This window comes from Acartia tonsa, chromosome 6, assembly GCF_053477335.1.
Source record: "Acartia tonsa isolate MP-2025a chromosome 6, ASM5347733v1, whole genome shotgun sequence".
NCBI classification, from domain to species: Eukaryota; Metazoa; Arthropoda; class Copepoda; order Calanoida; family Acartiidae; genus Acartia; species Acartia tonsa.
In genome coordinates, this window is record NC_137265.1 from 28,551,319 (window position 1) to 28,574,496 (window position 23,178).

At 33.1% G+C, this 23,178-nt stretch overlaps 4 protein-coding genes and 1 long non-coding RNA gene across 5 annotated transcripts; 1 reads left to right on the top strand and 4 right to left on the bottom strand.

The window, feature by feature from the left end:
- Window positions 1–1,507: 1,507 nt before the first annotated feature.
- On the top strand, window positions 1,508–5,715 carry LOC145323331 (uncharacterized). Its single transcript, XR_013880923.1, has 3 exons — window positions 1,508–1,585; window positions 3,152–3,232; window positions 5,389–5,715. It is a non-coding gene; the product is annotated as an uncharacterized LOC145323331 (long non-coding RNA).
- Window positions 5,716–6,631: 916 nt separating this feature from the next.
- Window positions 6,632–9,503, bottom strand: LOC145322312 (deoxyuridine 5'-triphosphate nucleotidohydrolase-like). The gene is made up of 5 exons (XM_080164260.1): window positions 9,350–9,503; window positions 8,807–8,938; window positions 8,314–8,417; window positions 7,517–7,628; window positions 6,632–7,228 (listed from the first exon to the last, which is right to left on the bottom strand). The coding sequence occupies exons 1-5, from the start codon at window positions 9,476–9,478 to the stop codon at window positions 7,163–7,165; spliced, it is 543 nt and encodes a 180-aa protein (XP_080020386.1). The 5' UTR covers window positions 9,479–9,503; the 3' UTR covers window positions 6,632–7,162.
- A 511-nt stretch (window positions 9,504–10,014) lies between these two features.
- On the bottom strand, window positions 10,015–12,664 carry APC10 (anaphase-promoting complex subunit 10). Its single transcript, XM_080164259.1, has 6 exons — window positions 12,575–12,664; window positions 12,029–12,130; window positions 11,747–11,806; window positions 11,248–11,349; window positions 10,767–10,880; window positions 10,015–10,225 (listed from the first exon to the last, which is right to left on the bottom strand). Exons 1-6 carry the CDS (start codon window positions 12,632–12,634, stop codon window positions 10,103–10,105), a joined length of 561 nt encoding a protein of 186 aa, XP_080020385.1. The 5' UTR covers window positions 12,635–12,664; the 3' UTR covers window positions 10,015–10,102.
- A 1,216-nt stretch (window positions 12,665–13,880) lies between these two features.
- On the bottom strand, window positions 13,881–18,068 carry LOC145322308 (uncharacterized). Its single transcript, XM_080164257.1, has 7 exons — window positions 17,927–18,068; window positions 17,324–17,485; window positions 17,011–17,079; window positions 16,510–16,649; window positions 16,065–16,139; window positions 15,554–15,744; window positions 13,881–14,407 (listed from the first exon to the last, which is right to left on the bottom strand). The coding sequence occupies exons 1-7, from the start codon at window positions 17,999–18,001 to the stop codon at window positions 14,340–14,342; spliced, it is 780 nt and encodes a 259-aa protein (XP_080020383.1). The 5' UTR covers window positions 18,002–18,068; the 3' UTR covers window positions 13,881–14,339.
- A 433-nt stretch (window positions 18,069–18,501) lies between these two features.
- Window positions 18,502–22,467, bottom strand: Caf1-55 (chromatin assembly factor 1 p55 subunit). Its single transcript, XM_080164256.1, has 8 exons — window positions 22,332–22,467; window positions 21,546–22,018; window positions 21,002–21,287; window positions 20,615–20,755; window positions 20,095–20,263; window positions 19,331–19,395; window positions 18,913–18,976; window positions 18,502–18,640 (listed from the first exon to the last, which is right to left on the bottom strand). The coding sequence occupies exons 1-8, from the start codon at window positions 22,398–22,400 to the stop codon at window positions 18,636–18,638; spliced, it is 1,272 nt and encodes a 423-aa protein (XP_080020382.1). The 5' UTR covers window positions 22,401–22,467; the 3' UTR covers window positions 18,502–18,635.
- Between the last annotated feature and the right edge of the window lie 711 nt (window positions 22,468–23,178).

A 23,178-nucleotide genomic window follows, 5' to 3' on the forward strand; every position in this document is an offset into this window, starting at 1 on the left:
AGGGTAAGAGGCTTCCGCAGGGGTATAGCTTACGAAAACTAACCTAACATATACCTTTGATGATCTTACCATGCTGGGCTACCTTTAACCTAACTTAAATTAATACACAAACAAACATAAAACTAACCCGTCCCTCTCTTATTTTTTTTTCTAAAAAGATTAGGGGGTTCATTGCTCGACAGGCACTTTGAGGGAAAGCACTGAAAATTTGCATCCCTTTTGTATCAGTTGAAGGTAAACAACCTGTCTCTACTCCACATAAAGATAATCTACCGTTTCACACTCCCAATACAGAAAATGATACATTTATCCCGCACCCTAAGGAAAGAAATTTAACTAAAGGTTTAAATATCAAAATTGTTCAATCAATCAAAAACCTACTTGAAAAATTAAATAATATTTATCTTTTTATCCACTTTGTCTGATGATTCCTTGAGCAATTCTATACAAAATAATAAGTATTAAAACATTGTTTTAACTAACAAAAATGTAATTAAGTCCATTTAAAGAATTTTAAAAAATAATCTTAGTTTTCAAAGACGGATTTTAGTAAAATATTTTTTTCTACCAAGGACGAATCATTCCGAGCCTCGCCTAGCGAAACAGATTTTGGAATCAGCCTGGCACCGCCATTTTTAGCCTACAGTCAAAATGGCGGCGGAAACGGCGGGAAAAGCGTTAATGGGGGCGGTCAAATTAACGTGTACAACACGTTTTTTCAGCCCGTAATTGTGAGCCCTAGTGGAGAGGGAGGGATAGATAACGGGAAGAATAAAAATATTCTCCAAAATAACTTCAGGAATGTTATTTAATACCTAAAATCATTCTGAATAATTTTACAATTTATGTGTGTAAAAACAATTTTGTGTGTCTTAATAATAAAGTTGTTCCTAATATTTTCCCTTACAATGGATGTATAATATACTTGCTAACATCGAACTCATTTATTAGTCAGTTCTATCATCCAGTAGGTGGGGGGAATCGTTATTTTGGTAGAAAATGTGGTGTAAGTTCCAAGTATTAATATATCCATTTCCCTTACCCGTAATGCACTGAATAATGCAAAAATTATAAACTTTGTTAATTTACATTTTCCAATAATTCAGACTTTAATCAATTTATTTTTAGAGGGGTGTCCTAGGAAACGTAGGGGGGGGGGGCGTAAACATATCAACTAAATTCTCCCATAGAACTCCAGAGTTTTTTATTCGTAGCTTTGTCCCTAGCATCTAGGTGAAAACGCCCAAGACACAGTTTACACAGCTCAGAAGGAAGAGGTCACTGGAATATAAATCATACTTCTTTAAAAGTTTTATAAACAGCTTTCTCATACGTTGTCGTTGTCTTTAAAACTTTGGGGACTTTTATTAAATCTTGATCTCATAAAAATTATGAGTGAACAATAATTTATCCTCCAACGTCTTATCCACCAAGGCCACTGCAGTTTACCCATTCGAATCAAACTGAATTGAGAAAAATATTTACAAATATTAGCATTAAATAACATTAACCATAGAGAGGAGTCATTTGATGACAATCTACTGAAGAAATTGCTAGACTTTAAACAGCTTTTCTTAGGAAGAAGGTAAGATTGATTTGATATTTTTATTATTGCCTAGCTAATTAGGTAATAGTTATTTTCCGCGGATCCTAAAGAAGGTGTATCATCTTTTTTTTATATAGCTAGCCGGTTCTTTTAGTAAGTAGTAGATGTAAAATTTTTCATAGAATTCAGATATGCAATTGGTTTTTTTGTAGACCACTTATTTTTAAAGTAATTTAAGTTTTTAAAAAAAAATTAAGTCGATTTTAAGGTACTAAAATGCAACAAAAAAAAGAAAGAAAATGGCCATTATGAACAAAAATAGTAAGATCTTTAATTTGACACCTTACTTTTTCAATTCTGTCAGGTAATTATTGAAAAAATCGATTTTTTTAAACCCACGAGAATAAAAACTTTGAACTTAATTTTATCATTTCACAGGTAAAAAAATATGGGTTCATATATACCTTTAGAATCAGAAAAATATTACGAATCCATTGTAAGCAAAATTGAAAAAAAAGTTTACAATATAGTATATAAACTACAATAAAAGGAATTATGTGAAAATATCATATTATATTATACAGGCAACGTCTTAATTCTTGAATTGAGTATAAAAATGGGAAGGGGGTAAAGAGGGGGTAAAAAAGGGAAGACGAAAGTGTTGCCTGAACAAAAAATATAATTGGCCATTTGTTTATTTTTTTACTTTTTTTTAATTTTGCTTACAATGGATTCGTAATATTTTTCTGATTCTAAAGGTATATATGAACCCATATTTTTTTACCTGTGAAATGATAAAATTAAGTTCAAAGTTTTTATTCTCGTGGGTTTAAAAAAATCGATTTTTTCAATAATTACCTGACAGAATTAAAAAAGTAAGGTGTCAAATTAAAGATCTTACTATTTTTGTTCATAATGGCCATTTTCTTTCTTTTTTTTGTTGCATTTTAGTACCTTAAAATCGACTTAATTTTTTTTTTTAAACTTAAATTACTTTAAAAATAAGAGGTCTACAAAAAAAACCGATTGCATATCTGAACTCTATGAAAAATTTTACATCTACTACTTACTAAAAGAACCGGCTAGCTATATAAAAAAAAGTTGATACACCTTCTTTAAAAATTATAAGATTAAAACCAGTTTTGACAGCCAGGCTAACAAAACTGTTGTTTATTTTATTATTCGCAGGAAATTGTATGTAATACGATGCTTTACATGATTTTTCAGTATGGCTGATAACGGGTTCTAATCCAACGGTTAATTCGGAAATTTAGTTCCTGATTCTAATTGATCTTGCAGGAGGGATATTCAGTAAATAGATATTAATTGTGTGATTTGCTGAGTGTTATATAAAGTTCATATAAAATTATTGGCTAAGCCCATAGCATATTTGAAGGGGAGAGGTAAGTAGAATTAGTCTAAAACCATTCCGGGGGTAATGTGATGCTTCTCTAAAAAGTAGAATTTAATCATGTCATTGGTTAGCGAGAAGTGAGGCAATTTTTTCTATGTGTCATTTTTCTTTGGGTGGTGGTGGTAGCGCTCCCCTAATAGTTAATGATAGGCAAAATAATTCTTCTTCTGCCAAAAATAATAATTTTATAGGTTTGCCAAGCAAATGAAGGAAAGTGGATATTTCAACCCGTCCTCAAGGATTCTCCTACCCTGTCTTGACTGTAATAACAGGTAATCAACACTTGAAGAGTAGTTTTGCTCATGTACTTTGTTTAAGGATTCTCCTTCCCTGTCTTGACTGTAATAACAGGTAATCAACACTTGTAGAGAAGCTTTGCTCATATTCTTGGAAGCGAAGCTATTCTATCACTCCGCCAGTCTGTCAGAAGCGTTTTGTTCAAATATAATTATTTCAGGTCTGTAAAATTAATACATTTAACTTAACATGTTCAACCTTTTATAATATAGAGTTATTTAAATATTGGAAAAAAGTGGCAGAAAAAAAGCACAAAACCATCTAAAGGTTAAATCAAATAGAATAACCTAAACTCTCCAAAGTCTTAATTCTAAATATGAAAAGGGACGGACAAACGATTCAAAATTGTTTTTTAATCTATGCATAATTAAGTTTTAAAAAGACAATTCTCTTGAATCATCCTGTTTTTAAAAAGTGGCTAAACCTCTATAGCTGTCATGATCCATATTACATTTACTTCTGTTTACAAAAAGTTGTATTGTATTTATTTTATATGTTTAGGTCTACTGTTTATGATTTCTCTTTTTTTTGGGGTGGGGGGGGGGGGGGCATTTTATGGCTTTACATTGCAGGATTAGTAAGTTTATTCCCTGAGAAGCACAACGGTTAGAGAATTTTTAAGCTTCAGAAAGACAAACAGACTTCTTTGCAGTTAGACAGACAGATATTTTACTACTTAGTAATAAAGACTAGTGGCTTTGCCCAAAAATCTAAAGGTTATATTTTCGAAAGAGAATGGAGGAAGGGGACAGAAAATGGCCTAAAACCATACCAAGACTTAGTGGAAACTGTAAAGAAGCTTCGCTCTTCGACGGATGTAAAGAAATGAAAGTAGGAACCAAGATGAGACGGAGATATTTTTTCTGCATATTTCATAGACAATAAAATTATATAGATAGGATAATTATATAAAAAAAATTCAATTTTTATGTTATTATTAAGAATATGTGCTTTGTTTATTACAGCTTATCATTTTCCTATTCATCCCACTTGCAAATGCTTAAATGGTCATCGGCGGATTTAGCTTTTAAACATGTTTGACATTTCACAGCTGCAACCAGCGACGTTGCCTTTTAAGAAATGCCAAGATAAGCCGCTCTGAAAATAGACAGATGCCACACCTTTAATATAGCCAATACAATTAAAATTGCCTCTGTACCAAATATTTAGTAAATGTAAACTTTGCCAGATTTTAGCCAAGGCTATGAGGGCAGGTAGACTTTATGAAATAGGACTGCGTTTGATAATGTATATTATCTATGAAATCTAATATAAGGGGTAAAATATAAATCAGTTGAGTGCACAGCGATACATCAGGGGGTATGAAACAATTCAGGGGTGAAAAAAGGGCAAGGCGGACCTTCCAAATTTTAATTTAATAGGGGTCGTTAAAACGCTCCTACCGCAAGCCACTGTATAGCTGTACTAGCGGCTTCGCCCCTAGCCTCTAGGGGCTTTGCCCCAAGTGTTGATAAAAAAAATTTGGGCGAAATACGTAAAAGGACCAAGGAAATCTCCTACAAAAAAAAATGGGGGGGGGATTTTTTGTTTTTGAGGGGGTTGGGGGTGTCCCACCTCCCAAGAAAATAGCCTAAAACCACCACAGGACCAGTAGTTATATTCCCTGAAGAGTAGAATCCGATCGGTTCAGTGGTTACCGAGATCTTAAGGGACGGACGGACGGACAGACAGAGAGACATCGTTCTACTTTGTATTATAGATTACTGTTGGTTTATTTATCACTTTTTATTTTTACGCATAAACTTTATAACTCTACTTAATATATAGCCCTGCACCTAATTAAGATGTTTTCCTGCATCAATTCAAGGTGATCTAAATATGCAAGAAAAAAATAAATATAACAAAAACAATCATATCCATGAAAGCGAAAAATATGCTCAACTTATTACAATGCACAGTTAAGACTTCCAGACAAAGGTCGTACAATCAAAGAGATGTTAATGACTTGGTACTAACATCAAAGGTTTATGAGTGCTTATCCTCAAAACGCCTATCGAGCACTGAAATAATATTTAGAATGAGAGGGGGGAGGGACGTTTCTGTGCTCGACAAGACACTTAAAGGGAAATTGCACATTTGAGTAAAATTTTTAAAACCTTTTTATTTTCAGGGCTTTGGATTGGGTCCCGATAGAAGTGCCATAACCTATTCAAACTTTAATTGTAGAAACAAGGATGACAACATCTTTAAAAGCGAATCTAAATCATAAACATTTATGCTTTCGATATTAAAAGCTATTAGAAAAGAATAGAAAAACAATCTTTTTTTCGTCACGTTTAAAGGGGTAGTTGCACGATATGCACTTGAACTTAATTCAGTGAACCGAATATTTTTTCCTGGTCAAAATGGTTTAAACTACATCTATATGGCATAATAATTTTAAAATATTAAGACTTAATATGTAATTTATTTAGCTCCTTATTTCCACAGAAACAGAATGACGACCAATTCAGTAATGTCTTATTGCTTGTTAATTATTGTATTACAAAAATAAAAAGGTTTGATGGTATATTTATAACTTTTTCTTTGAAATATATTTTTTTCTGAAATGCACTACATGCAACTCTCCCTTTTGTGTTAATTTAGCGTACAAATAATTCTTTTTGAAATTGAGGTAATGACGTTCTTATGTAGTTTTAAATCGATAAGACTATTATAACAAGCCTAAAGAAATGTACGATCAGAACTGTTTATTACGAACTGTCAGACATACGGATAATCAGAACTTACAAGTAGAAAAAGCTTCGCTTTTCATGTGCTTGCTTAAATATTATATTTATTGTATTAAATATATGTTAATTTTTAGTAATAAACTGTTAATTATATTGTCAATTAAATACTCTTTCTATATATTTAACTAGCGGCTTCGCCCCTAGCCTCTAGGGGCTTTGCCCCAAGAGGTTTGAACAAACTAATTTTTAGTATTTTAGATTTAAAAGAAAAATTAGAAAAAAAATTTTTAGGGGGGGGGGAGGGGTTAGTCACCATCGGCACCTCGGGGCTAAAAAACTGGTTTTAATCTTATAATTGTACATTCTATATCCGCGGAAAGCGGTTTATAATACGATGAAAGAAATAACTATTATGTACCTTATTTCCTTTATTGTTTAAGTAATGATTATTAAACGGATGCATTTTTAAGTAAATGGTAAAAGTTTAACAAGTATAGTAAAGATAAAAAAGAAAAGTTACTTTTTGTGAAAAACTGAAAACTTTGGGAATAAAATTTCTAATTCCAAAACCAACCCTTCCAGATGATAAGAGCCTATTTTGTCTGAAACCTACCGAACTGACATGGCTAAATTGTAGAGTAGACTTGCTTCACATAAACAAAACATAAAACTAAACTAAGATAGACGTGATTTAATATAAAACTTTATTAAAATCTTAAAATGTTTGTTTTTAGTATAAAAATAGAATATAATACTATAAGCGTAATTTTTTCATTATCACATTTTTTAATAAGATATGCCGATTATTTCATAAATGTCATTCTTTTTTAGTTTCTTTGAGATCAAAGATATAGTAAAATCGACTTTATAATATAAAATATTTTTTCAAAACTGATTTTTTGTTCTAATATCTATTCAAAAGCAACTAAAATTTATAAGTTCTCTTTAGATCAAATATTACCTATTCAAAGTAAAGTTTTGCAAAATTACATGAATAATGAATAAAAAAAATCTGAGTGTTTTAAAAAAAATTTCAACTTTTTTTTTTATTAATGAACAATGTAATTGTAGTAACTTTTATACCTACATGTTAAAAATAAAAGGTTCAAAAACTAAACCAATCAAATGTTTATAATATTTAATAAAATATCAATAAAAAAGGGTAAAATCTATTTTATTAAAAAAGGGTCGGCTTCTGATTTGATGAAATGATTAGTTTGTGCCAGTAGAACCAAATCCTCCCTCGCCTCTCTCAGTATCGTCAAGAGTTTCGAACTCCTAAATAAAATTAGAGTATAAATAATATCTAAAGCATAATTATTAATTTTTTTAAAAGGCCTTTCTTAAGTATCACTTAACCAAAATAAAAGATTTAGATACCAAAAGAAGAAATCAGAAAATAAGAATTTTGGGAAAATTATTTTATCCTCTTTTGTCATATCAATATACTGAGACGGTAATGCCCCTCGAGGCCTCTATTAGGGAGAGGAACTTTAGTTTTTAAAATGGTGATTTCTCTTAAGAGGGTAAAGGTTGTTACTTTAATATAAGGATAAGTTGATCTACCTGGATCTCTGGGTAGGAAATCTTCTCGCAGACAAGCTGAGCAATTCTGTCACCAGCCTTGATGGATACCTCCACCTCGCTGTGGTTGAACATCACTACGCCAACGTTACCCCTGCCATTAAAAACAAGATTATAGCACACCTTCCATCAAAGGATTTGTTACCACACTGAAAGCCAGATAGTCAATAAATGTTTCTGGTATTAGATGATCGACCAAATGGTTAATTCCGTTAATTCAGACATAGGACTGTAAAATACACTGAAAACCAGGGTGTCGGAGCCGTATAATTTTGATGCGGCTCCGGCTCCTACCTTGAAATTAATATATCAATTTTTTTTCATTATTGAATTTGATAAAATAAGATAAATAATATAAAATATTTTGCTTTTATTTGATTAAAGCTATATAAAAGTAGAAGGATGTGTGTCTATTTGTTAAGTAACAATAGTTTTTCAGTTTATTATATGGAAATAGAAATACGGAGCCGGAGCCGTTTTTAACGAAAAATACGGCTCCGGCTCCACCAAAAATGTTGCTTCTCCCGGCTCCGGCTCCGTTTAGGTCTGGCTCATTAATAGGCTTAAAAACTTAATGTTCTTGTACTAAATTATAATTGTAAATTGCGTTGGTAAAAAAGTAAAAAAGCAGAATCTTATTTTTTGGCTAAAAAACTTAAGGTACTTGATAGAATCATTTTTATTAGGTTATTTGTATATTATTATCACTGGGGTGTAGTACGCAACGTTCATCAATTTAACGTACCCGACCGCCAGGTACAATTTTAAGTAAAACACACCTGTAGTCTTCGTCGACAACGCCAGCTCCGATGTCAATATGTTGCTTCCAGGCCAACCCAGAGCGGGGAGCTACACGACCATAAGTTCCATGTGGGACTTTAATCTAAACAAAATATTTTTGTTAATTCAAGATCTATTTTATATCATTTACACGATACGAGAAGATATATTCCTAAGAAATCCTAGTAAGGTATAAGTTAGCATCAAAGATATAATGTTAAACCAACATATAATTCTAAAACTAATTAAAAGGGGGGGGGGGGTTCAACGGACTAATAGCCATTCCTTTTAAATTTTTTTTTTTAATTTGGGGAAAATAGAACTACCAAGGATTACTAATGCCAATTGTCATCAAGAAATAAGGACTTTAAAAGTAACATTTTTGAACTGATTACGAGATGGTTAAATACCCCCCCCCCCCCCCCTCCAATTAATATTATATAAACATTACACAACGAAAATTCTATTAGGAAAAATAAATAAATGAAGTACCTGAATGTCTGTCTTGGCGAGAACCTTTCCCCTTGGGGGAATGGTGTAGTCATAGGCAGAATAAAGGTCATATCCAGCGGCCAGCTTGCTTCCACGGGTAGGAATTATGGCATGCTCAGTTAACTTGGCCACCTAAAAAATATGTTTAGGTGGTGAGTAGTATAAGATATATTTTTCTGTAAAATCGAAAAATCCTATCATATAGATTGAAAATCAGTTTTAAAAGAAACAAACAAAATACTTCTAGGCAGATAAGACTTCCAATTACTGCAAAGAACGATTAGAAATATTTTCGTTTACTTTTAACCTAAAACATTTGAAATACGATGTTAAATGGACATAGGACAAGTTACTAAAATCCTTAGTAGGTAGAGATTTAGCCATAAGGTAGGCTTACATACAAACCTTATGGAGATGAGGCCTTAAGGGCCAAAAAATTACGAGATTGGTGGGAAAGTTTAAAACTATTAGGACAATATTGAATACAATTTAAAAGAATCATGCTTATGTGTACATTATGATCTCTAAAACGGCAAGGCTTACCTGCAAGATATCTGAAGACTCCTCAACTCTGGGTTTCTTAGCGGGAGAAGCGACGGCCTTAGCAGGAGAAGCGACGGAGGTGGGCATTTTGGATTTTATAAAACTTGTAAAACGTTGTCTGAAATTCATCTAAACTTAAATTTTGGTGGCATGGTTATATTCAGAGATATTTCGACTTAAGAAAAATATCTTTCTTTTGTGTTCGTCAATTAATCTAATATCACAGTTAAAAATAATAATAATCATCACAGAGATTTTTAAAGTTTCATAATGATTTAACTCCTAGAATAAGACTTGCTTGCAGCCAATATCTATTAAACGAGGGGATATTTATGTACCTACGTATTAAAAACTCCTTGCAGTTATTTCAATTTACGACAGGAAACATTTCTGACTCCATGGTCAAAAAAGGGGGGGGGGGGGCGAAAGTGACACTTTTTGAAACCAAAACTAAAAGTCAAACTAAACCGCCGAAAACCACCGAGAAAAGGCAAAAAAATTTGGCGGAAAACGGCGGTTTTCGGCGGTTGAGCCGCCGTTTCTTCACGGTTCCATATTGTACTCCTATAAAGCAGCTGCCATGCAAAATCTCAGACCTGTAACTCTTTTTTTAGTTGAGTTCCTTTGTTGACTTTTAGTTTTGGTTTCAAAAAGTGTCACTTTCGCCCCCCCCCCCCCCCTTTTATAAACCTTAACAGGTGTATAACCTGTTTGCTGCCAAATTACTATGAAACAAACAAATAATAAAAATAATCATCTAATATTCTGAAACATATTATACTCCATAGAAGTAAAGTTAGCGTACTGCGCTATGGAAATAGGTTTATCCTGAACAGGTGAATGGATTTTGATCTGACGCATGTGCGTATCTCTACCCTGAAACAATACATTTATTGTGCAAGATAGTCAATCAATCAGTAACTTAAAATATTTTTGGACACTATAATTTTTCTTTGACTAAGTTTCAGGGGTGTATATTCTGCACAAGATTTATTTTTTTTCCCCTGCTACAAAATTTTTTATTTTTTTTCCCCCCTAGATTTTTCTTAAAAAGTAGGGGGGAAAATAGAAAAATATTTAAAGAACTCTATATCTTATTTATTTTATCCCTCCTACCACACATTTTTTTAGTTTTTTTAACCAAGGAGGGGGGCTAAATGGAAAAAATGTTTTCAGTTTTCTTAATTTTTACATTTTTTTTCCCTCCAACCACTAATTTTTTATTTTTTTTCCCCCCCCCTGAGCCGGGGATCCCATGCAGAATATACACCCCTGCTAAGTTTTATCCTAAAAAATTCAACAGTTTACGTATAGATAGTTGACTTATTTTAAGGATGAAATAAAAAATACTACCCCTGGCTTAAATATCCTTATCGGCTGGTTAAAAAGTAAGGGACAAAACAACATTATAACTTACTTGTTGATGGTTTTGTAGAACAGCAATTTGAAGCATAAAAGTTCTTATCAATTTGTCATTAATATCTTTTAGGGGTATTACAATCCAACCACTGGGCTCTTGAATATCAACTACCTAAAATTGTTTTATTAATTTGGATGTAAAAAAAGGAAAATAGCATCCACTGCACAACCAAAAATCAAAAAATTTAAAACAGATAAAGTAAAGTATAGAGTAGAGAATCACCAAACATTTTACTAAATATGATTTAGGTTTTTTGTAGAATGACCGACAGACTTAACGCCAAAGCAATTAAAGTTTTATACTAGATGCTCATTCATACAAGAAATCTTCATAAAAAATTAAAGTAAAGTTTAATTCTAGCATTTCTTATTTGAAAGATATAAACCTCTGTCAAATGCCATTCGAATGCTATTTGCTTATAATTGATTTGCTTCTTTTCAATCATATTTATTCTACTATTGATTTATAACAATACTACCTCAATTTCTTGAAGATCATTAAAATTAGTCCCAACTCGTACAGATATTTTTGTCGGGGTATAACTTTCATCCAGCTTGTAATCTGTATATATTGCAACATTCTAAACAAAAATAAATGATAATTATGTCCATTAGTTTTACAGTATGGTGTCGAAACCGATAAATATCAGCTGGATTTCAACCTGTTTTTTAAGCCACTAAGTCATGTATCCTATCGTATAAGAACATTTTCAACGAATAATAAACTCAATAAACTTTTCTAGCAGGTTGTCATAAACAGTTTTCCGCGGATAGTGAATCCGTAATTTCAAGGATCTTAAGGGATAAGACAATGAACGAATAATTTAGTATATATCCACAATAATGATAAACAAAACAATTTTCTTTAAAGGTTCAGACACTGTCGGTTTAAAGATAAAATTGAGAGAACATGTTGATTAAACTTAAGGTACCAGTCCGGTCTATGTCCCCTCCCTCGTTGTAAAAAATCACACTTACATGAATAGTGGTTTTCCTCTTGAACTGAATATTAACCAAGTGTGGCAGATGTCCATCAGACTAAATAAAAAATGAATTAAGTGCGTGCACAGATATTTACACTCTGGGTGTGTGTGTGGGCTGTAGGCTACAAGGAAGTTTCGTATTGGCCCTATGTAGGTCACATATGATTTTAATCTACAGATAATAAAACATGGTCTTTTCCTGACTGAAAATTTCAGCAATTTGTTTTGCATCCGGTGAAAAAATCTGGTACTCTGAATATACAAGTATCATGTCTACCTGCCAATAAGTGTCTAGCGACCCATCCCTAAGTTGATGCACACCGTAGCCAGGTTTACAGCTGGATAAACTCCAGGTGGCCTGGTTTCCAACCTCACGAACCTGAAAAAATATATGTCAAAGTTTGTTATACCTGAGGGTTGAATCTGTAACAAACAACCCATATGCCTGATGACTAATATTTGACAGTTTTAATTTTTAAAAAAAAGTACTACAAAGCTAAAATTGCACAAGTGTTCAAACCTAAAAATCACCAGTGACAAGAGTGAGCGAATAGAGAAAGCTCGCAAATAAACCATATTTTTTGCACATTTACAAGCGCTGTCAACTTCAACTACATTATAAGTAATAAGAACGGATAATAAAGTGCGAACATTAGATTATTTAAACATGACCAATTTCTCCTTTATAAGTATGCTTCACATTGATCCTAGGATGGTTTAGAACTAATTTACTGTCTCCTTCCTACCACTTTGAATATATTATATAGCCCAGCACCTAGATCTAAGGAACGCAGCCGCTATAAGATAAAAAAAAAATACTTACATTCTTAAATTTTTCTTCTATGGTAACTAGGTTATCCGATGATAATTCTAACACACTCATTTTATATTCTGAATTAAGAAAAATATTTCATTAACTTATTTTATAGGTATAACAGAAAGGACAATGAATTGATTTAAATGTATCAGAGTGTCTAATATTTTAATCTTTCCAAAGAAGCTTAAGATACATAAAAAAATAACTTCGAAATTTAAAGGCAAAAAAAAATACTTTTTACATTTTTTCAACAAACTTCAATATAATAAATGGGTGAAAATTTCTATTTTTTATTAGGTCTTTAAGGGGGGGGGGGGGGGGGGGTAATGCAACCATCTCGTAATCAGTGAGCAAATGGCACTTAGAATTGGAATTTCGATCTAAACTTTTGCATGAGTAATCCTTGATAGGTCTATTTTCCCTAAATCGAACAAAAAGTTGGAAAAGTAATAGCTGGCGGCTCAGCCGTTTAGCCGTTTTTTGCCTATTTTTAGAGTAAATCCATCATCAATTACGTAGGAATCAACTTTTTAAAACATATTTTTGGTTTAATTCATGTTAAATGATAGCAAAAACCTTTTTTGAAACTTCTAGTACCAACAGCTACCGTCTAGAACCGTTTAATAGAGTTTTGGAATGGAAACAAGTATTATGTGGAGATAGGTTTCGTGACGAATGTGTACTATAGATATCCAAAAAATGGCAAAACAGCTAAGCCGCCAGCCGTTAATTTTCCAACTTTTTGTTCGATTTAGGGAAAATAGACCTACCAAGGATTACTCGTGCAAAATTTCAGATGGAAATTCGAATTCTAAGTGCCATTTGCTCACTGATTACGAGATGGTTGCATTAAACCCCCCCCCCCTTTATCTATAATACAAAGTAGAACGATGTCTGTCCGTCTGTCTGTCTGTCTGTCCGTCTGTCCGTCTGAAGCTTAAGATCTCGGTAACCGCTGAACCGAATGGGCTTTACCTTTCAGGGAATATACCTACTGGTCCTGTGGTGGTTTTAAGCTATTTTCCTGGGGGGTGGGACACCCCCAACCCCCCCAAAAACAAAAAAATCCCCCCCCCCATTTTTTTTTTTTTTTTTTTTTTTTTTTTTTTACAAATTTTACGAATTTTACAAATTTTACGAATTTTACGAAATTTACGAAATTTACGAATTTTACGAATTTTGAGAATTTAATCGCAAAATGTTTTCCTGCTGGGTAGGTGCGAAAATTTGTGATCCGTTCTGCTGGGTAAGTAATAGAAGATGTAATTATACCTCTTGGGGCAAAGCCCCTAGAGGCTAGGGGCGAAGCCACTAGTAATAATATATTCTTTCTCTTAGAAACTTGAAAAATAAGACACTTGAAGTACCTAGCGCTCTTTTACACCATCATCAATTTCATAGCCTTTCTGCATACTATTCATAAATGTATAATTATATATAGTGGGTTTAAATTTTGAAGCGTAATATTTCAGGTCATAATAGGTCATATGGTAAGCGTAATATTATCATATGTCAAAATGTCATAACAATTTTAAAATATCACATAAATAGAATATAAATGTATCTAAAAGTAGTTTTATAAAAAAAAAATATATAGATAAATTTTCATTAATGTTTAAGATTGTAGAATAAGAGGATTTTTTAAAAAGTAGTGAAAATTAATGTACGATAAACTGATGTACAACACTATTATTCTATTCTTTTTTTACAATATAAAATTTTGCTTTGTAAAAACACAACTATTTAGAAAAAATCTGTCCATAAGGAAAGTTTATATGACTAAGGAGGTATCATTACTGCTGGTAACACTCATATTTGACTCATCCAGAATAATATCTCCTGAAAAAAAAAATAATTCCAATAAGAAAAAAAGGGGAAGATGTTCAGAGATGGAAAAAAACCAGGTTTTTTTTAAAAAAGAACAAACCAGTTTGTTTTTTTTTGGAAAACACCCCTGACTGACAGTTATTTACTGTATTATTTACGTTATGAAAAGATATAACTAGAAAGATAGGCCTTTGTATAAATATTTAAAAAAAAAAACATTTAAACCATCCCACCTTGGTTTTTTTTATTTTTTTAAAGCTTTGTTTTTTTTTGGTTTAAACCACTTGATTTAAACCACGTGGTTTTTTTATGCCATCTCTGAAGATGTTCGTCTGTTGGTTTGTACCAAGAGATCTCGCGAAAAGATTAACTAATAAAAATGTTCTAATTAGATCTAATATTTCTTTCAGCATAGCTTCTATATCTGAGGTATGTCCGTCCTTGCAACATAATACGTTTAACTAGCATCTGCGCTCTTTTGCATTAAAAGAGGTAGGAACATTGATAATAGTGATGGGAATCCGGATCCGGAATCCGAATCCGGAATCCGGAATCCGCCCAATTTTCGGCCAATTTTGGAATCCGAATCCGGATCCGGAATCCGTTTTTTATAGCGGATTCCGGATTCTAAATTGGTAGGCTAAATTTAATTTAAATAGGTTAGAAAATACCAAGCACATTTTTAGGACATACGTAGCACTTAAATTTTTAAATTTACTAATGTGATGTAAATGTTTTAGTTATGCTGGAAGTCAACACTTGAAACAAATCAAGGCTTCAACTAAGTAACATAGTGATAAATTAACGAAAAAAGCTATCCCTCTGTGACGGACGGTCTTTTAAAATACTGCTAGAATCCGGAATCCGAATCCGGAATCCGTCAAAAATAAGAATCCGGAATCCGCAAGAATCCGTCACTTTTTTTGACGGATTCCTTCAGAATCCGGAATCCGAATCCGGCCCAAAAATTCGACGGATTCCCATCCCTAATTGATAAAGCCTAATATCACATCAGGACATAAATCTAAAAACTAAATTTCCTTTACCATCCTGGAAACTATATGAAGCTCCCTACTATGGAGAGCTCAATCGGTTCAGTACTTGTCGAAATCTTTAGCTACAGACAAAAAAAAACTTATACTTCGTATACCAGGTTACCTGCTGCGGGCGCCGTTTGTGGAGTATCAGAGATCAGCTGACTTTGTACAACGGACCGCAGCCGTTCTTGCAGAATTTTATGCGGCTGGCCTCTAGCGCCCCCCGCCCGCATTTGTACCGCCGGTTTGCCCGCATCTGCATTTGTATCTAGTCCGCTAAATTCTAACGTTTTGGGGGTATCATTCAAAGCACTGAAAATAGATCATAGTTAAATACGTAGAGGTGCTTTAGAAAATTACAAATAAATGGAAAAAACTAGGCTTTAGAATGAAGCAGTGCTATTACAATTTACCTAATAAATAACGGGAATTTGATTACAATTAAAAAAAAAAACATTTTAACAAACCACTCGAGACGCTATTATTGTTGCAATGTTCTAGATTTAGGATCTTAAATACGTCAAAAAAAAAAAAGAAGGAAGTTACATTAAATTTTCTTGACAATCGCATATGGATGATATAATATGGGGAGGGCATGGCTATCTCTTCTAAAAATGTTAATAAACCAATACCTTTGAATATTTATAACATCAATTGGAGGTTTGACTGCAACAATTGGGCTTAATCCATCTATACCACTTTCATCCCTAGATTTCAAAAAATAGAAGCTCCAAGATTTTGTAATTAAAGAACATCATTACACTCCATTAATGGGTGGAGGACATTTTATAGCCTAGATTTTTTTGTGGACGAAAAGTCACGTTTGCAGAAGGGACAAAGAACTACATTAACTTGATCTATTTTTGGACAATTTATGTTCTCTAAATCTAACAACATTTTATTATATAAAAATGTTTCAAAAGCTTTTAATTGGAAATTTGAAAAATATAAAAAAATAACCCAACTACTATCTCAACTGGTCATTGCTGAGCTGTACTCTATTCTACTTTGGTTACATTGTGGTGACAACATAATACTATCTTTAGAGTAGATTCGGCATAACCAATGGCAACTTACCTTGAACCATCATCAATGATTAGCTGTGTCCTAGCATCCAATTCTAATTTGTTGACTAAACTGTGGTGAACGGCGGATCTAACGGGAGTCTCGCATTCGTCTCCCGCCAATACTCGTCGACGTACCGGTTGTTCCTCGATCTACAATGCAAAATGGTAGTTGGAGTGTGTGTTCGTGTTTAATAAATCGCAAAAAACGGCTGAAAATTATAACAATAGCCTAATGGCGGCGTTGTAGAGCTTGAGTCGGGAGCCGCCATATTTTGCTAAGTCGGAGCCGTTATTTTCGTTAAAAAACGGCTCCGATCCGGGTTAGCTAAAATAAGAGATTTTTGTCAAAAATGGAACTTTAAAAACCTTCAAAAGTAAAAAATATACTTGGCAAAAAAATATGACCAGTTTTTTTTTGATTTTAGGTCGGAGCCGGAGCCAAATCCAAATAATCATAATGTATTTAAACAAGGACAAGTAAAGAAACAAGAGGCGAGGCAAATAGAAATACCTGAATTGGTGTTCTATCAATTTCTCCTGGTGATCTTGGATCAACTAGGGACAGCGTTTTCAACTTGTTCTAAAATAACACATTATATTTGAAAATAATGGGAAATATGCTTTGAAGCCAAGCAAACCAACGAACGAATTCAACTCTTACTATGGCAGTAAAAAATGTTCAAGCTTCAGAAAAAAATACTATAGATTTTTTCTCAATCTTATACCTACCTACTTTTTGTCATGAAGATAAATATTATTTTTTAATAGTAGAAAAGTTATTGTCTCCTAAAAAATTTGATATATAACATAGGTTAAAAACTTACCTCTGGTGTGTTCATTTCAATAGTTGTCGAAGATAATTCACTACCACTTTGTTTACTTAGCGCAATGGGCGTTCTATCGACACCGTCAGACGCGCTGCGCGGGTCTCCCCGCAGAATACGCGTCCGCAGCTTCTCCCGCATGCTTAATTTACGCTTGGGTTCCTATAAAAATGTTTGAATTAATAACCAAATAACAAAAAGGTGTTAAAATTTTATTAAGTATACCTAGTAGCTTAGTAAAATAATACAAAGAACAAGAAAAACATTCACAAATTGGCCAGACAGGCGAAAGATTAGGGTAATATAGTAGATAAGCTAAAAAAAAAGTTCGAGTTCTAAGTCCTTTTGTGGTAACTCTAATTTCTTAGTCGATTATTTACTCGAGCTGGCTGGCACAGGTGGCTAATCAAAAAATATCAACAATAAAGAAATTGCAGGTACCAGGGCCGGGATGCTATTCAGCCAGGTATAACTGAAGGGAAGTGGGCAAGTAGGGGGATTAAGGGGAGAGGGTTGTGGGGAAATTTTCACTTAGAATTGTTTGCCAGAATGACATTCCCTTTCCCCGGTAGCTACCAGTTATAAAGATAATTAAAATCCAACCTCTTGTTTTTCCATCTCTTGCTGGGCCTGTTCAAACTCCTGGATTTCCTCCAGCTTGCTCCCAATACCACCCATTTAGTGTTCAATAATAACAACTCCCCTGACCAATATACTCAATATCTGAAATATGTTTAAATTAAGAGATTTGAAAGGTACTAATACTGAGAATACAAATATCATACAATATTATTAGAACTTAGAAAAATAGTTTCATGTTTAGTTGGCCAAATATTTAAAGTTGGAAAAATTACATAATATTTAATGCCATTTAATTCTTAATGATTTTATAAATGGGTGGGGGTAGGGGGCATTGCTAAAAATTTGTGCTTGTTATCCAAAAATTCAAAGGACTCTTCAAATCGTAAAAGAAAATATCAATTGCAATGTGGCTATACAATAATAAATCCACTGTTTAATTTTTTTTATTTGATTTAATCGTTCATTTAGTTAGAAACATCCCCCCACAATTCCCCCATTTTGCACAAGGATACATTTCTTAATTTGCTCACAATTTGTATAAATGCTCATTACAAAACTTGGTATTTAATAAATAATTTGATTTCACACATACATACATGATAAAAGCAACTTAATATCTTATTTTTAAAGATAAAACTGTAAATAATAGCTTGTTTGTAGAAGAAAAATTAGAGGATTTTTTTGTGGGTTAAAACACCATTACTGAAAGTTTCTGATTCATGCAGTTTACTTAATCTGTAAACATTAATACATTTTAGCTTTAATTTCATTGAAATCCTTTATATGCATGTTCGATAAGGTCTCTTTTAACAGCTAAACGATTAGGGGCAAAAATAATAAATTGATTTATCAAGTATTTTATTCCTAAAAGGCAGATTTTTTTAGGTTAACCTTTTCTTAATGTAATATTCTCATGTTAAGTCTATATATTCTATTAGAAAATAAAGAAACTAAACGTGTTTTTGTTGCAGAGTGTTACTTTTATAAATTAGGCTAAAATGTATTTCCTATATCAGCTGTCTGTGCATCTGGTTCCTCATCATTGTAGATATTCTCAGCCATCTGCCAAACCTAAATTATTCAAGGTAGTATCATAACTATTTAATGTATTACAATCACCCTCTTGACTCAATATATGGATTTTTTCACTCTTACTGAAGATTAAGTTAATCTTGATATCCAAATATTGAGAACCCCCCTCACCACAAGATTGTAAGTGGGGTTAGTGATTGAGAGATTGGGGTTAGTGTTGAATTGCACACTAAATACTAACCACTCAAGTATCTTCATATTCTCTGTAAATTACCAAAAATCATTACAAAAATAACCCCCCCCCCCCCTCCTGTCTCTCTCTAATGGTAATCCTTATTATTTAATTTTATTACATTAGTAGGGCAGTACCCAAAACCCTTCATATAAGCATACCTGCATGATATTATCTTCACTTACACTGCAGATAACCCAAGGATCATTAGGGTTCCAGGAGAAATCTAAAAACAAACAATATAAAGGGGTAATTACACGAAATGCATTTAAACTAGAATTTAGTGAACCACATATTTTTTCCTGTTTAATGGTTTAAGCTATATTTATAGGGCATTTGAAAGAATTTCAATTTTCTACCACGTAGTTTTAAAGATATCAAGACTGAAATAGTGACCTTTACCTACACAAATTAGACATTTTGGGACGTAACTCAAAAAATGCCGGGTAAAAGTTTATTTTTATTTTAGATATCTTCATGGCTAACCTATATATATGTCAAATTCTACAAAAATATTTAAAAGTTCACTTATACATGTTCCCCCAACTAGTTAAATACACTTTGTGCAACTATCTCTTTAGGTTTTCATTTATATTCCTACAAGTTTCAATGCTACCTATGATTTATGCAATGTTTAGCTAATTGAAATTTAATGATCCTAATTAAAATAAATATTTATGTTAGGTAGCATTTCAAAGAATTAAAATATATCAATGTTACTAGGTAAAAGAGAAATTCGGAAATACCAATCTTAATTAGACCTCTTGACTATTAAAGTAATGTTCACTTATACGATTAAACTCTCCATTTCAATCTTAACCTGAGATAGAAAGCAGTTGACATTTAAATAGATCGCATAACTTCAAAGTAATCCCAGTTAAGAAAACAACCCCTTGGATTAAAAAATAAAACAAAAAATATTTACCTGAAATCTTGGCGGTATGACCGCCATGAATGAAAAGAAGTTCTGGAGGTCCATCCTCTGCATCCTCAGCAGTCTGCTCCTCGCCAATCTTGGACAGGTCCCATACGTGCAGCCTGCGGTCAGTGCCAGAGGAGGCAAGGATTGTCTCGTTATGGGGAGACCATTGCACCTAGAACACAATATATATTAGTTTGCTAGCTTTTATAACCAATAATAGCAAGAATTATTTTTACATTTTTGAATGAAGATGTTAAGTCACAGTTATGGATGATCTTACGGTAATATTGTTAGGAAGTGATAAGTAATTGAACCATAAATTAAACTGGTATAAACTTTAGACAGTACTAGAATTTAGATTGGTTGGTTTAAACTATAGGTGTCCAAAATTATCAACCAATAATTTTGCCAAACAGAACATTTTTTGTTAATTGTCATTAGAGGAAAACAAATGTATTTATTAATCATCCATTGTCTTTGTCTTACTCTTTTCCCATAAGATCTCTGGATATGTGATACAAACCTGGAAGATTTCGTCCTTGTGTGATTCAAAGCTGTGTAGTTTGAGCTTGAGATTACGCAAGTCCCACAGGGCGACAGTCTTGTCCGCAGAACCAGTAGCCAAGATAAACTCACTGTAGGGGTTGAAACTCAGGCAGTTGACCTAAATAGTTTAGTTTTTTTAAAGAATTGCCCACCTAGTCTTGAAAAAATACTCGAGTTCATCTATTCTGATTTAAAGCCCATATTTTTTTATGAAATAATAGGAGACTGCAACTTTTAATCAATCATACCTAAGATCACTGAAAGGAAAGCTTTATCAGTTGTTTTAAGTTACTAAATCTTTTTGTCCAACATTAAACTTAAATATTAATGAACCACCATATTTAGACATAGTCAATCTTCAAACCTCAGCTTGGTGAGCATCGACGGTATGGCTAGGCTTATTAGAAACTGCGCTCCTTGTATCCCAAATCATCAGCTTGTGATCGTCGCCAACACTACCAAACAGCGACTCGTGCAACAAATGCCAGGCAACGTCCTCCACAACGGCGGTGTGTCCTGTAAAGATAGTTTTGGCGTTGATGATCTTGTTCTCCTGGGGGGTGGCGTTGATGTCCCACAAACAGATGGTGTGGTCGTCGCTGGCAGACAACAAATGGCCGTTTAGGTTTGGGTTCCAGGAAAGACCATAGCTGAAAACAAGATAATGTTTATTTATGTAAAATATGAATTATTAAAAAGTACAGTAAAATTAAGACTTAGAAATAAAGAACAACTTAAATATCATTTTCAAACGATAGTAGAAGATAAAAATTCATGATTAATACTTTGAAACGACTTACATGTTGCAGTATTTAATGATAAAGCCATAAAAAATCATTAAATATCCTTCAGTCTGTATCTCAACAATAGTATACTACTATACATAAAGCAAAACTAAAGATACCTACCCTTCTTTTTGGTGTCCTCTAAGCCTCAAATCTGGCTGGCACTTGCCGCTTGGGTCAGGTTTGCTGGCATGCTTAGTGTAGTCAAACACAAGTACATCGCTTGTAGGAGTCTTGGTGGCAATAACACACGGGTTCTGTGGCATGTAGCGGGCACGGTTTACTTCCCCTTCATGGTTAATTTTGATCTCTATCTCAATCTTGCCAGAAACACTGCCAAAGCCACCAAACTCGCCCTTCTCATTGTCATAATGCGAGGAATCGAACTGGGCATCCTCGTTGGGCAGCTGGACAGAACCGATAAGAAGGTGATTCTGCTCGTCAGACGTATGAGTGCCGAGGATAAGACGGTGAACGGAGTAGTCTTTGCCTTCTGGCCGGGTGACGTCAGGCAGCCACTGAGCTGTCAAGCTAGGCCACTCTAGGGCGTGGGTCATCACCAGGTCATAAAGGAAAGGTGTGTTTTTCTTCCAGATCTAAAAAAGAAAATTAATACCTAAATATAATTATAAATAAACAAAACTAATTGAAAACAATAAAGTTACTACCTACCTACTTACTTAGGGTTTAGGTAAATGAATTAAGTGACTGAAAAATAAACCCCAAAAATGAATAAATCAAACATTATACATGTTTCAATTAAAAAGAAAAAAGCCCTGCCAAACCATCCCCTTATAAAATAACAAAAGCACTTTAAGTCAGTGGCATTTCTTTCCTCCTACACCGACATGTATCAAATGTGGTGTTACGGGTGATTTAAAGTCACCAAACAAGGCTGGAGTTTCTTACCTTATATTCCTCATTAATAACCCTCTCCTCAACCGCCTCGTCAAAAGTCTCTCCCTCTTTATCAGCCATACTTATATTAGTGTCTGAAATTTCAAATATAGGTAAACTTATGTAATTTTAATTAAAATTTATTTGATAGATGATGATTTTGGAGATACTTCTGCTTAGAGATCATCATGCTGACATAGGCCAATTTTTAACTATTTTTGTCCTTTAAAAATCTCCTGTCAATAATAAAATAACTCTCGATCTTCAGATCGAGCATATAAAATTCAAATGAATATTTTCCCAGTTCGAAGTTTAGGGGCGAATTTTGTTAAAAGGGAATGTATAATCACCAGTCCTTAAAAATAGCTTAAAACCAATATTATATAGTTTCAGTAGCTTTCAATACCTGAAAAGTGGTTACCGAAATCTAAAGCTTTGATCAAATACAATAATTTTAGTAGAACATAATAATGTGTTAGATAAAAACATTAAAATACATACATTTTCACACTAATATAATAAAATATTCAATCTTGGACACTAATCTCGTAATAAATTTGGGACAACAAAGATTTGACATTCAATTCCAATGAAATAAATATTTACCGCCAAAGCGAAGAGTTGAGAAATAAATAAAAACCGGTTCGTTGCCGAAACTTTATGGCTATCAGTAAACTTTTGAATATATCGTTTTCATTTTTGCATTTAAAAAAAATATAGTTCCATGTAAAATTGTAAAAATTTATTGACAAAAAGTTTTTTTAGGTGAAAATGCATTTGCATGTTTTTAGTTTTTTAGTTGTCGATTAAAGTCGTTAAAAAGATACTTTTGTGAAAGATTTTAATACAAGCCTTCTAG